The sequence below is a fragment of the Microtus ochrogaster genome, linkage group LG4 (genome assembly GCF_000317375.1).
Source record: "Microtus ochrogaster isolate Prairie Vole_2 linkage group LG4, MicOch1.0, whole genome shotgun sequence".
In the NCBI taxonomy this organism is placed as follows: domain Eukaryota; kingdom Metazoa; phylum Chordata; class Mammalia; order Rodentia; family Cricetidae; genus Microtus; species Microtus ochrogaster.
In genome coordinates, this window is record NC_022030.1 from 65,421,458 (window position 1) to 65,435,535 (window position 14,078).

The 14,078-nt window shown below is 54.2% G+C and overlaps 1 protein-coding gene across 1 annotated transcript; it reads right to left on the reverse strand.

The window, feature by feature from the left end:
- Nucleotides 1–8,134: 8,134 nt before the first annotated feature.
- Ptma (prothymosin alpha) lies at nucleotides 8,135–12,893 on the reverse strand. Its single transcript, XM_005361761.2, has 7 exons — nucleotides 12,847–12,893; nucleotides 12,573–12,750; nucleotides 11,891–12,148; nucleotides 9,685–9,756; nucleotides 9,372–9,465; nucleotides 9,019–9,092; nucleotides 8,135–8,871 (listed from the first exon to the last, which is right to left on the reverse strand). The coding sequence occupies exons 1-7, from the start codon at nucleotides 12,891–12,893 to the stop codon at nucleotides 8,824–8,826; spliced, it is 771 nt and encodes a 256-aa protein (XP_005361818.2). The 3' UTR covers nucleotides 8,135–8,823.
- Between the last annotated feature and the right edge of the window lie 1,185 nt (nucleotides 12,894–14,078).

Sequence of the window (14,078 nt, forward strand, 5' to 3'; positions counted from 1 at the left end):
GAGAGAGAGAGAGAGAGAGAGAGAGAGAGAGAGAGAGAGAGAATGGGGAGGGGCAGGTGTGTGGTTTGTGAGCACCTGCAGAGGCCAGCAGAGGATGTTGGCTTCCCTGGCTATAAACCACCTAATCTGAGTGCTGGAAACCAAACTCCAGTCCTGCTAGAGCAGCGAGCACTTTTAACCCCTGAGCCAACCTCTCTTGCCAGCCCCCAGATTTTTTCAGAAAAGAATAAACGCTAACTGTTTTTACTAGAAAGAGAAACCTCAGCAAATGTCTTTGTCATTTGCACCCTGCTGGACACAATAGTGACTCACAACTGTCCTTAACTCAAGTTCCAGGGGATCTGATGCCTTCTTCGGGTCTCTGCAGGTACCAGGACTGCATGTGCTACACAGACACACATTCAGGCAAAAGCACACACATGAATAAAATAAATCTAAAAAATTTTCAAAACCAAACAAACTTATGTGTAGCACTAGAAAGAAGGGTACTCTGGCTGGCCGGCAGAGGTGGCACACACCTTTAATCCCGGCACTCAATCCTGTAGTAAAGGCATGTAGATCTCTGTGAGTTCGAGGCCAGCCTGATCTACAGAGGGAGTTCCAGGACAGCCAAGGCTACACAAGGAAACCCTGTCTCCGGGGGGGGGGGGGGGGAGAAAGAAAAGAAAGGTGGGCACATGTTTCACATTGGCAGTTTCTTGTCAGGTGTATAATGTCTCACGCCTATAATCCCAGCACCCAGGAGATGAAGGCAGGAGAATCCAGTTCAAATCCAGGCAGGAACACCAGAAACACTGTCTCAAAAAAACAAATCAACCAAGTCTGAAGAGGTTGCTCTGTGGTTAAGAACACTGGCTGCTCTTCCTGAGGGCTCAGGCTTGATTCCCAGCACCTACACGGGAGCTCACAATCTTCTCTAACTCCCAGTTCCAGAGGATCCAACTCCCTCTTCCGGCCTCGGAGGGCATACACGCACATGGAACCCAGACATACATGGCAGGAAAACATTTGTACACTTAAAAGGACAAAAAAAGAATAAGAGCATGAAGAACCATAAAAGCATACAGTGGCCAGGCAGTGGTGGTGCGCACCTTTAGTTCCAGCACTCAGGAGGCAGAGGCAGGTGGATCTCTGTGGGTCTGAGGCCAGCCTGGTCTACAAAAGTGAGTACCAACACCGCAGGACTTTATACAGAGAAACCCTGTCTCACAAAAGAAAAAGAGAAACGGGGGGGGGGGGAAGCCAACCAACAAATCAACCCAGTTCCCATGTTATTTCTGGACTGAGCCAAGACTGAGGTCATACAAAGCAAAAAAAGCAATCTCTCAGTGCTCCTGGCAAACACTCTTCCTCCTGATGGACAGTTCAGCATTCGGCCCTTTTTTAACTGGTGACCCCAACACTTCTGCTGTTCCTAAGATAACCATCCTGGTAGTGCAATTTCTTGGTAAAGAGTACGTATGTGGGGCTCGTAGGATGGCTTAGTAGGTAAAGGTGCTTGCTGCCAAGCTCGACGATCTAAATTCAGTCCATGGACCCAACTTCTACAAGTTGTCCTCTGGCTGCACATGCATTCCTGGCACGCATTCCTCCATGTGTGCAACCGAATCCATGCCCCCACACAAATGCATAAAATACATTTTAGAATGAGTGCTGTCTTATGTGTGTCTTTTCTCTTTTGTTGTTATTTTAATTTGAGACTAGGTATTATCAAATAGCCCAAGATGGTTTGAAACTCGTAGTAATCCTCCTGCTTCAACCTCCTGGATGTGGATTACAGTCAGGACACATCCTGCAGGGGGTGTTTTTTCGGACCCTAACAGGGTGGGGATGCTTCCCAGATAGGTCTCTACCAGTTTCAACACTGCTGTCTGCTCAACCCACCTATACCCGTTACATCCCTAGTCAAGGGCACACAGGCTCCTCTCGGTGCCAAGGGCAATCCCAGACTGCCTGCGACCACAGAAAGAAGCAGCCTAAGCAGGGTTCTAAGCTAGACTGAAGGACCAATTCCCAGAGGATTCCACCCCCCGACTAGTTCAGCACATACTCCCGGAGCCCTGACAAGGGTCTGTGTTTTGCAAGATCAGCTTTTTTGAGACGCCAGTGTCCTTCAGTATGTTAATAGGCTCTATTGAAAAAAATCCAGGTCAAATAAATTTAGAGAACTACACGTTAAACCTTCTGGGAGACTCAGCACTCTTGGGTGTGCCAAAGGCCCAGTGGGCCCTTTGCAAGGACAAAGGAAAAAAAACCTTTTCCTATCATTTCAACAAACAGGTGGCTCTCCCCTCCCTTCTCAGGCGTGCCTTCTTATGGCTGACTTCAAGCTGCCTGATCGTGGTGGGGCAGGAGGAGCGGGACACTTCCTCCTTCTCCGGAGCCTGTCAGAGCAACTGAGGGGTGAGGGGTGAGGACACCCCCACAAAGCAAGAACAGTAAAGCTGCGAAATCCGAATTCACCAGAGGCTGAAGAAAGGGAAAGAAGCTTTGGGCAGAGGCTGCGAGGTGGGCCAGGCAGATGGCCTTGGGCCACACCCCATCTGGAGAGAAATCAGGATCCCGTTAAGGCTGGCCTTTGGAAGTCAGAGCAAGGGCTCGGTGGTTAAGGCAACTGTTGCTCTTGCTGAGCACCTGGGTTCGGTTCCCAAGACCGACTCATAACCATCTATAACTTCAATTTCAGGGGTTTCAACACCCTCTTCTGGCCTTTGTGGGCACCAGGCACACACATAGCACATGTACATACATACACGCATACATACACACATGCATACATACATGCATACATACATATACACACATACACGCATACACACACACACACATACATACATACATACATACATACATACATACATACATACATACATACATACATACATAACATCCATGCTAGTCAGGCACCAGGCAGTGGTGGCACTCGCCTTTAATCCCAGCACTCAGGAGGCAGAGGCAGGTGGATCCCTGTGAGTTCCAGGCCAGCCAAAGCTGTTATGCGGAGAAACCCTGTTTCAAAAAACAAAACAAACCAACAAACAAAAAAGCTGTCTAAATGGCTCTGCAGGCAAAGGCACTAGCTGCTAAGCCTGCCGACCTGGTTTTGATCCTCGGCCCTCACTTGGAAGAAGGAAAGAACTGACTCACAAGCTGTCCTCTGACCTCTTCGTGTATGCCATGGCACATGAGCCCCCCCCCCCCCATTTTCCAAATGAATAAGTAAATAGAATGCACTGGCTGTGCTGGCACATACCCTCAATGCCAGCACTCAGAAGGCATCAGCAGGCAGATTTCTGAGTTCGAGCCCAGCCTTGTCTACATAACGAGTACTAGGGTAGCAAGGGCCAGTGAGACCCTGTCTCAAAAAGGTAGGAGGGAGCCGGGCAATGCTGGCGCATGCCTTTAATCCCAGCACTCGGGAGGCAGAGGCAGGCGGATCTCTGTGAGTTCGAGGTCAGCCTGGTCTAAAACCAGAGTTTTAGGTAGTTATGAGTCACCTAATATGGGTGCATGAGAATCAAACTGCGGTCCTGTGGAAGAGCAGGAAGTACTTGTAATTTAGTAATTGAGCCATCTTTCCACACCCTTGTTTTACTTTTTCAATTACATTTACTTATTTGTTTAATGTCTGGCCTCTGTGGGTACTACACACATGGTGCATGTACATATATGTAGGTAAAACACCTATTAATATAAAAATAATAAAATAAGCCAGGCGATGGTGGCGCACGCCTTTAATCCCAGCACTCGGGAGGCAGAGGCAGGCGGATTTCTGTGAGTTTGAGACCAGCCTGGTCTACAGAGCTAGTTCCAGGACAGGCTCCAAAGCCACAGAGAAACCCTGTCTCGAAAAAACCAAATAATAATAATAATAATAATAATAATAATAATAATAATAAAATAATATTTTAATTTAAAAATATGATGCACCCATTAATATAAAAATAATAAAATATTTTAATTTTAAAAATATGATGTCCAGGTGATGGTGGTTCATTCTTTTAATCCCAGTATTCACACCAGAGGCAGAGGCAGGCACATCTCTGTGAGTTCAAGGCTAACCTATTCTACAGAGCTAGTTCCAGGACAGCCAGGGCTACACAGAGAAACCCTGTATTGAAAAATAAAAATAAGTAAATAAATAGATAGAATGTAATTTTTCTTTTGTTTTAAGACAGAGTTTCTCTGTGTAACTCCGGCTGTCCTGTAACTCCATATGTAGAACAGGCTGGCCTTGAACTCAGAGTTCCATCTACCTCTGTCTCCTAAGTGTGCCACCACTGCCCAGCTATAATGTAAAAACTTTTAAATTAAAAAAAAATCTAGCCAGGCGATGGTGGCGCACGCTTTAATCCCAGCACTCGGGAGGCAGAGACAGGCGGATCTCTGTGAGTTCGAGACCAGGCTGGTCTACAGAGCTAGTTCCAGGACAGGCTCCAAAACCACAGGGAAACCCTGTCTCGAAAAACCAAAAAAAAAAAAAAAAAAATCTAGGGGCTGGAAAGATGGCTCAGTGGCTTTGCTTGTTCTCCCGAAGGTCCTGAGTTCAATTCCCAGCAACCACATGGTGGCTCACAACCACTTGTAATAAGATCTGGTGCCCTCTTCTGGCCTGCAGGAAAACATGCAGGCAGAACGCCATATACATAATAAATACATTAAATTATAAAAAAAAAAAAATCTAGGGCTCCCTCTGATTGAACATCTTGGGTTATGTGCCACTCAGTGCATCCAGGACCAGCAAGTTCTACCTCAGACTGGCCTGAGAGTTATATAAGGAATATTCTCCAGGAGGAAACGGAAACACTCTCTTTCAGGCAGTTATCACTGGAAGGATAGAGGACACAAGAGTCTTAAGTGACCAGCTGGTACTCGTCACTATGGGAGCAGCTTTGATGGAGAGGCTCTGGGCAAGAATGCTCCAAGCTGAGTCCCTTGCCCATGATAAGAACATCATGGAGTCCACACCACCAAGTACCAGCTGACAGCATTTTCTCCAAGCATTGCACTTGTAGACCATTCACCCAGTCTATGAGTGCAATGGGCCAGATGGCCTTAATCTCTTTCCGTTCTTTCCCTAGTTAAGCATCCATAACTCCTCCAAGTTCAGAGCTAAGGTATCCAGCGAGGAAGTTCTCGGGCGACCGCTCTTCCACCCTTCCTTGGATGGCTCTATCCTTGTGATGCTAACAAGCTGGCCGTGCTACAGAATTGAAGTATTTGTGTGTCAGGGCTCGGCTGTTGGGTATGTTTGTCAGACCAGACTAAGAGAGGCCCCAAATAAAGCTGGATACAGTGCGGTCTACAAAAATCACCAAGAGGAGACCACAAAGAGGTCTGAAGCCCAAGGCAGGCAGGGACACAGATACAATCCAGACAGAGCTGAGCTGGTCCCAGGAGGGCACTGTGCACATCTGCAGCAACTGAAAACAGAGCATGTAACTGCAATGCTGGTCCCTGAGGGCACCCCAGGACCTTGTATCTCAGGGGATGCCCTAGCACTGGAGGGCCTCAGCTCTGTCTCTGGGGAGTCCTAGGATCTCCCCTTCAGAAAAAGGACAAGGTCCTTGGAATGAGACATGAGCTGTGTTGTGGTAGCATGGGAATGACATTGAATCCATATTGACTAAAGTTCCAGCAAGAGAGAGGGAGGCAAGTCTAAAGGAAGGGAAGGTACCTCCCTGGACCTGGCCCGTTGAAAGGGCTCTTTCTTGACCTCACACCATTTGAGCCCCTGCAGCCATGTGCCCACCAGAGGGCGCCCGTTGCTCATGAATCTTCCAGTACTTTCCTAGGCGTCGGCGAGGTCAGCAGCGTTATCTTGGTGACCCTGAACCATTTGGAAAGGTCCCCAGGCTTGTACGTGTGTGTGCACGCGCCTCACGCAATACTTGGGACGAGGGAAAAGTATATATACTCTAGGAAGGCGGCAGTTCCCAGGACTAATCTCTAGAGAAATGAGAACTTACCTGCTGGAATGGGACGCTATACTTGGGATTAGGGAAAAGTATATATACTCTAGGAAGGCGGCAGTTCCCAGGACTAATCTCTAGAGAAATGAGAACTTACCTGCTGGAATGGGATGCAGGCTCAGTGTACATCTGGGTGTACTAGAGTACTAGGAAGTCAACAGGGAGTGGGCCTTGGTTCAAGCCTCACATTGCTGTCCCTATTTTCCAGAAGATTGACACCGCCCCCCCCCCCCAGCAAGACTCACTGGCTCCCCTCAGGTCAGTATGTTCTACGTGTTGAACCTCAACAGGTTCAGCAGTTGCCAGCTCAATGCACAGCTGTTAACATGTGGAGCACATAGCCTTTCACCTGCTTTACAGGCCTCCCCCCCCCCCCCGCTTCCTGCACTGGCATCTAGTGAAACCCCAAAAGTGACCCAACTGTTGTGGGATGAGGTTGGGTTTCTTCCCTGGAGGAACCAGCATGGAAATGAAGAATGGGTACACAGGGTTTCACCAAAGCCCCAGTCTCTGATCTGGGATATATTTGGGTGCAGTGCCCACCTATACTATACTACGTGATATTACGTTACTACTCCTGTATTGTGGCGTCTGGAGCACAGAGACACACGCCTCTAGTCACTGGTAAAGAAGCCCTTTATTGAATAGTAGCACAGAGGCTTATATACCCAACAGTCAGGTGGGCCAGCAAGTGAAAACCTCCCTGATCCTCTTTTAAGGACAAGGCAACACTGCTTAGGAAGCAGAGCTGGACACAGCTTTCAGTAGCACAAATCAGAAGGCCAAGTAAAGGGAGCTGGAGGCCAGGACTCCAAACGGTCCCAACATTAGGGCTGAATGATGCTGAGCAGGAAGAACCGCGGCTACAGCAAAGTCCTTGGGGCCCAAGGTGAGATGAGCCAGGCTGGTTTGGAAAGTGAGACTGGTCTCTACCATAACATCAGATTGTGAGTTTGGCCTTTCTCTCCTGCTGCCTTGTGTCTACCCATCTCTCCCTGCATCACCCTGATAGACCCTCCCACCACTCTTTCCCATTCCTGGGCAATGCTTTCTTACCTCCAGACTTCCCTATCTCCGACTCCGTTTCCTTTGTCCTTATTAGGGTTCAGGATGCACAACACTAAAGAACTTTGGTTTGAGACAGGATTTTTCTGTTCTATCAGCCCTGGCTGTCCTGGAACTTGCTTTTGGACACCAGACTGACCAAAATTGTGAACCACCATGCCCAGCCTGGAATTTTAAATGCCATGACTTGACTAATTTTGCTCCTCTGACTAATTTTTTCCTGACCAGGTGATTCCTTAGAACAAATGGAGAAGATCCCTAAAGAGCAAATGTAGGTGAGGGTATTTAAGGTACAACCCCCATTGGAAGCTGGATCCCTGGAGTTGAAATGTCTTATTACAAATTTCCACCTCCTCCCCACCTCCAATTTCCCTCCCTGGAGTTAAATGTTATCTTTGGGGAAGAGGTCCGAGTCCAGACTTTTTTCAAACTAGCTACCACCTGAGGTCCCTGAAGGTGGATTCAGTGCCCACCCCCAGTCCCCACTGCACACCAGGAAAGCTCTCCTCCCAAATACTTACTGCCCAACCTTTACCCACCTTGAAGTTGTATGAGCTAAGGCAAGGCGTTCCATATTCCAAGTACACAACCTGGCATTGTCCTCCCTACAAGATTGTCCTTTTCATCCAAGTCTAAACAAATTGCCAGGTTTCCTCTACAAGCTCAGGGGCAAAGTGAAAACACCACCAGTTCCCTAAGAACCTAAAGGCTTAGCAATACCATGAGCCACCACTAGGGGGCACCACTAAGCCATGCATTATAAGGACAGCAGCCCAGGAAGAACTTGGCATAGACTAACAGCTCCACATCCAGAACATTTTTCCAGTTCACATCTGGCACCCAGTGACCATCCCAGCAGGAAAGAACTGACTGATCCAAGGACCTCCCAATATGCTCTTAACCACAGCTTTATCAAGGCCTCCCACACCTGACCTGTTCTACTCCAGTCCCTCACCTCAACACTGTACCTTACCCAGAAAACAGGCGGTAAACTGCCTGTGGCACACAACTCAGGTGCAGGCATAAAGTTCAGGGAACAGGAAATACGACTCAAAGAACTAGGTGCACACACAAAAACGAGACTTGAGACACCGTTGTTAGAACAACTCAGCAAAATAAAATTCCGGTTTATTGTTGGACATTGTTTCACACATACATCAAACAGGCCAAAAAAAATAAACAGCAACTTCATAGACAAAAAAAAAGGAAGAAAAAAAAAAAGAAACCTTTTATCTTTGGCCTTTTTAACCATCTCATACAAACCAACTACTTATAGTACAGCTAGGTACATACACAAAAAAAGTTACTGGAATGCTCGGAATAAGATTGTGTTTTTGTTGTCGTTTTTGTTTTTTTTTTACAAGGTTTTTTTTCTCCTTTGAGATTATAATGAACATGGTCACACCACAAGTAAGGTCAGAAGTAGGACAGAGAACGCTCTGAAGGCTGGTCTGGTCACCCGTCATCATCAAAAATGGCTGACCCCTAACAATATGTACAAAAATATAAAATGTAAATAAAAAATACAAACAAATTTTCCTTTTAAAGTATTTTTAAGAAAAAAAGCAGGGCCTTGGAAGTTTTGGTTTTTTCCTCCCCTGTTGCAAATTCATGTTGTGGTTTTGGTGGGTTGATGAAGAGCGCATGTCATCTGTGGGTGGCACTGCCCGCTGTGGGCGGGCGGGGGCCTGCTCCTCTACTCGAAGGTGACCACGTTTAAATTCTGAGACGGGAAGTGGAGGGTGAACAGGTCACGGCGGCCTTAGTTTAGTTTTTCCTTTGCTGTCTAGTCATCCTCATCAGTCTTCTGCTTCTTGGTGTCAACATCATCATCCTGCACAGGAAACAATCAGCCCTGTAACTGCAGGTCGGCTGCAGACAGCAACACCCCTAGACCCCTCCCCACCTTACACAAGTCCCTCAGCATCACTGTAGGCCACGGCAGCTAAAAACCAACCTCACATCCCAAACCAAGGCCTACCTCATCGTCTTCAGCTACCCGCTTGCCCGTAGGAGCCTCAGCTTCCTCATCTTCATCTCCATCCTCTTCCTCACCTGGAGAGAATGGATTAAGGGCCACATAAAACCACTGTCCTCAAATTACAGCCATCATTGGCCCTGACCTGTCTGTGAAACCTGCCGAGGTGGACAGGCCAGAAAACAGATCAAGTCTCTTAAATCAGAACTGCCCAACAGCAGAGGGCGGAGCACCAGGTCCAACAAGCCGATGCACCGTAGGCACCATAGCTGGATGTGGTCCACTTGCCCAGGACCAACCTCTCCCTTCTCTCAGCAAAGGCCAAGGAAGAAACCTAAGAAAACAAGACTACTCACCGTCACCTTCTTCCTCCTCCTCCTCTTCCTCCCCACCTTCTTCCTCTTCTTCATCTACCTCATTGTCGGCCTCCTGCTCCCCATTTTCCTCATTCTGCTTGACAGAAGACACCTAAGGTGAGCCACCTCAAGTCTAGTGCACCTCTCCCCTCACCAAGATGAATGCCCACCTTACAGCTAACCACACGCCTCCCAAACTTTGGGGGGATTGACAAGGTTCAACCTGCCCGATCCTCCAACACCATTCACACCCTGAACTAGGCTGAAAACGAGGAGCAAACTGGGAACAGAAGCCCCAGCGGGGGACACTCACAGCATTGCCATTGGCAGGTGCATCTCTTCCATTCTCTGCCTCCTCCACAACTTCCTTCTTCTCCTTCAAGTCCTTCAGAAGGAAGAGGAAACCCGTTAGACTTTAGAATAATCGACGGCAGCCAAGGTGCTGAGAACTGGGCAAGGCTGATCCATGACTAACGCTGGGAATCACTGGCTCCCCTAGGGAAAATATCAGGACGGTCGCAGCAGATAACCCCATAGGTCTTCCATCTTCTAGACTCAGCACCGACTCGAGCGTCTCGGCCACCATATGGCACAGCCACAAACCCGACAGGCCGGGCAGACAAGCCTGGGAAGTGTCGCCCTCACCTGCACGCCCTTCGCAGCTCGTTCCAGCTAGAGGGAGCTCCACCCCTCAGAAACCCTCCTTGGAAGGCGGTGGCCCGGTGCCGTGCCATAAATAAATAAGGTAGAGGAGGGAGGAGCCTGTTGATGGCGGAGCGCTCGCTCGGGGATGGACGGGAATCCGGATGGGGACCGGGAGGCGCCTGGGCCTGCTGCTGCCAAGCCCTGGCCAAGCGTCAAGTCACAGCAGCCCGTGCTCTGCACGGCGGACGTCCCGGCCTCCATGGGCACGACGGGAAGTCATGAACAGGCTCTGGAAACTACAGCCGAGAGCCCACGCCGCTAACTTTTTCCAATCGCGTGGCTGAACCCAACTCCCACTCGGGTCGTAGGCACAGGGCGCCGCTAGGCCGCACCGCGGCGTGGGTCATCCGTGGGCGCCGGCGGGTTCGCGCCCACCAGAAACCTGCCTAGGACCCCGGGGCGCCCACTCCCGCCCCCTGGCGGCTGAAGCCCGGGGGAGTGGGGGCGGGGTGGCAGCGATGCGCAGGCGCACAATTCTCAGCGAACTACGCGCGCGAGCCTAAGCACGCACCGCGCGCAAAGAGCACGTGGCCCGGGGCAGCGAGTGCGCCCCGGGCTCTGGAGACCCGCGGTCCGGGCGAGCGCGGGCTCCATGCTGGAGCGCCCGACGTGACGCCCCCTGTGGGCGCCGCCGCGAGCGAGGGTCGACACGCGGCTTCCGCCTCTAGTTTTGGCGCGCAAAGTCCCGCGGGAGGCCAGCGGGCACTGACTGGGAGCTCCTCAGCTCCGAGCCTCGAGCGCGTCGGGGGCGCACTCCCCCGGGCGACACGTCGAGCCTCGAGGGGATTCAAAGAGAAACTCGCGCCGGGGCCCGCCTAGGGGAGGTCAGTCTGCAGGGGCCGCCGGGCACCGCTCCAGAGAGCGCTCGGGGCCCCTCGGTACGGGCTCGCCCGCTGAGACCAAGATGGGGGCGGCACTTTCAAGTGACACCAAGGTGACCGGCGCGAGTCGCCGCTGCAGGACGCGGGGCGCGAACACCCAAGCGTTTGAACACCAGGCTCGTCCCGAGGGCGGAGACAGCGCCTGGGCGAGCGTGGCCAGGGGCGCGAGTGTGTGCGGGCTCCCGGCCGCCGCTGCAGGCTAACGGCGGGGGGCGCCCCCAGCCGCTCCGCCGTGCGGCCGCTTCACTTTCCGTTTCCTCCCCCTCGGGCGCGTGGGCTCGCCGCCCGGGCCCGCACTCACCCCACCGGCGGGATGTCCGCCACCGGCGCGGGGTCTCCGCCCGCCAGAGCAAACCCCCTCCACGGCCACCCCACGACCACCCGGGGCCGAGGGCCAAGACTCCCGCGGCGCCGCCGCCCCAGCCGCGTCATCCTGGGTCGCCCCGGATAAGCCGCCGCCGGGCCGCCCGCTGCAGGGCGCAAACCCGGGCGCCGAACAAAGAGTGGCGCGGAACGCGGCCGCTGCACACGCGCCCCCCACACTTCCGACGCGCCGGAGTTTCAAAGTTCTTCCGTGGCTGCGGCCCCGCGACCCCCAGCCCCGCTCCTCCCTGCCGCCGCTCCAGCGCGGGGCCAAGTTTCGAGGGCTCGCAGCCTAGCCCATCCCGGTCCTCCCCCCACCCCAAGTTCCGCGTCGACCCGTGGGCCATCGGCCCGCTCCCGACCGACGGCGGCACGAACGCCCGCGCCGCGTCGCGCCCCCTCCCCCGCACACAAAGAATGGGTGTCCGGGGGCCCCGCGCGCCTGCAGGGCGGCGAGATCCCCCCGGGAAGACGTCACGGAGGGCTCGGCTCGAGCCGGCCGCCACGCGCCCAGCCCGGCACGGGCGATGGCGCGCGGACCCCGAGGGGGCGGGCGGCGTCCAGCCTCACCTTGGTGGTGATCTCGGAGCTGGTGTCCACGGCCGCGTCTGACATGGTGGGGCACGCCGGTGATCCGCTGCAGCGAGGGCGAGACGAATCGAGTTCGAGGACTCGGGCGAGAGAGCTGCCGGAGTCCGCCGCGGAGGAGGAGGAGGAGGCGGGCGGGAGGGCGGCGAAGGCGGCTGCAGCGAGTGCCGAGCAGTACCGGGAACAATGCAAAGATGGCTTTTCAGAGCAGCCAGTGGGGGACTCACGCGGCGCCAGGAGCTTTAATATAGATTAGTGGGCGGTGCTCCACCACCCTAGGCCCCACGCCATTGGCTGGGGTCGAGGAGCGGGCGTCTTCTCATTGGCCCGATTCCGAACAATGGGCAAGTGAGCTTAAAGCGGCAGTGCCTCCGCGCGGCGCGCGCTGCGCAGTCCCCCGCCGCACCATCATTCAGAGTCTAGAATTTGTTAGGTCTCGGCGAGGCCGCGGAGGGGGGGCTCGTGCGCGCGCGCTCCCGGCCGCGCGCTCCCGCAGCTGTTTTGCTAAGGCTTCTGACGCAGACGACCAAAGCGCGGCAAAGCCGCCCGCCCAGCCCCCGCCCTCCCCCTCCCTCGCGACTGCTCGGAAGGAGGGGGAGGCAAGAGGGGGGCAGGAGGGCTGCCTGCGAGGGGGAGGGGAAGGCGAGTGCTGGGCGGCGCTTGCCCCGGGCGGTGCCCCGCGTGGTTCCCGCGCCCACGAGCGGCCCGCACCTTCGACCAAGAGTTGTTTCGGTGCGAGTGGGCGTAGATGCGCTGCGGGCGCAGGGACTCCCGTGCCTCCCACCCCGTCCTCCTTTCCCGCCGCCTCGCTCGACGCCGTCCAGGGCCGGCTGGTGCGCGGGCTTCGCGCCAAGCACACACTTAGACACTCATGTGTGGCGGTATTGGACGTCCGGTGCGACTTTGTGCCCTCGAGCGGGACAGGCCGTCGGCCTCACGCGCAGAGCGGCGTCCGCGCCTCGGGACGCTGGCCCGCGTCTGCCATCGCGACGGCCTCTGACCATCGAGTGTACCCCCTTCCCTCACACTTTAGGGGCTCCCGCGGGCATGTGCACACGCCGCGACTGCGGGAAACTAGGCTCTTAGGCCATTGGGGACAGTCCTGGCGGGGTTCCTTCAAACTTGAGCCACTCGAGGAACCACGCGGGGCTTGGAGCAAAGAAAATCCAAAAGGATGCCACACTCAAGATGGCGATGGATACAGCAAGCGTGGCGTGACGTGGCGACCCAGCTCACACGAACAACTTTAGAACGCTAGGTCGCTCCGTTTTAATCGCCATCGCAGTTGACTGTCGAACTAATAAGTTTGTTCTGAGAGAAGAAAGTCTGGAGTGGCCGTAAACGGGTTCCGAGACTCGACATTTGCCACACACAAGATGGCGGCAGACGGCGTCCAACCGTGTGTGGCCAGTAGGGGGCGCCCGACACGGAAGGCGGGACTTGGGAGAAACCGGCGCCCACTGGCTGAGAGTGGCGGGCGAACACAAAGTTGACGCTTTGCGTCCTGCCATTGGCCGGCCCTGCCGTCTGTCTCCCGGGAGGCCGTGAAAGCGGGCGTGAGGAAAACCCGGAGTGTGGAATCGGGAGGGCGGAGGGATGCCAAGTTCCGTAGAGCTTTGAGGTCGAGGCGAGGAGACTGAATTGCCCTTGTCGGTTCCCTCGGGCGCTTCGGCCCATCCCCACCCGGAGGCCCCTTTACCAAGCTCTGGGCAAGCGGAGGAATGCGCGGGGTCGAGGCGCTGCCGCATCTGGACCCGGGATCTCCCCGCCAGCCGCACGTGGCCGGCCCGCATCCCCGCGCCCACGTGCCAGTCGCGCTAGCCTTTTGGGCCTCGGCGAGCGAGCGACTTTCCCTTTAAGGAGAATGCCTCGCCGCCGCCCTAGGGCCCGCTCCCGTTGTCCAGCGGTCGCTCCTGTCCCGGGAGCCTCTCGGCCACAGAGTGGCAGGGTCTCGCTCTTCTGGGAGCACACCGATGGCTGAAGATGGGCATCTCCCCAAGTTGGTTGCCTGAGCGCACTAGGTTCCACAGGCTGAGCCCGAGTCCGAACTCTACTCCACCCCCGCCCGGCAGCTGCCTTTACTGTGGCGAGCACCTGAAACCACGCTCCATAAACTGAGAGCTGGCCTCGGCGCCGCAGCTGCCAAAGTCCTCTCTTTTTGTAGGAAATA

What these genes read in the sequence shown, in the direction of transcription:
- Ptma (XM_005361761.2), bottom strand. Translation starts at nt 12,893, where the DNA reads ATGGCAGACGCGGGCCAGCGTCCCGAGGCGCGGACGCCGCTCTGCGC. An exon ending in GCGCGGACGCCGCTCTGCGC is followed by an intron (nt 12,751 to 12,846) that starts GTGAGGCCGACG and finishes CTTGGCGCGAAG; the next exon opens with CCCGCGCACCAGCCGGCCCT. An exon ending in CACCTGCCAATGGCAATGCT is followed by an intron (nt 9,466 to 9,684) that starts GTGAGTGTCCCC and finishes TCTGTCAAGCAG; the next exon opens with AATGAGGAAAATGGGGAGCA.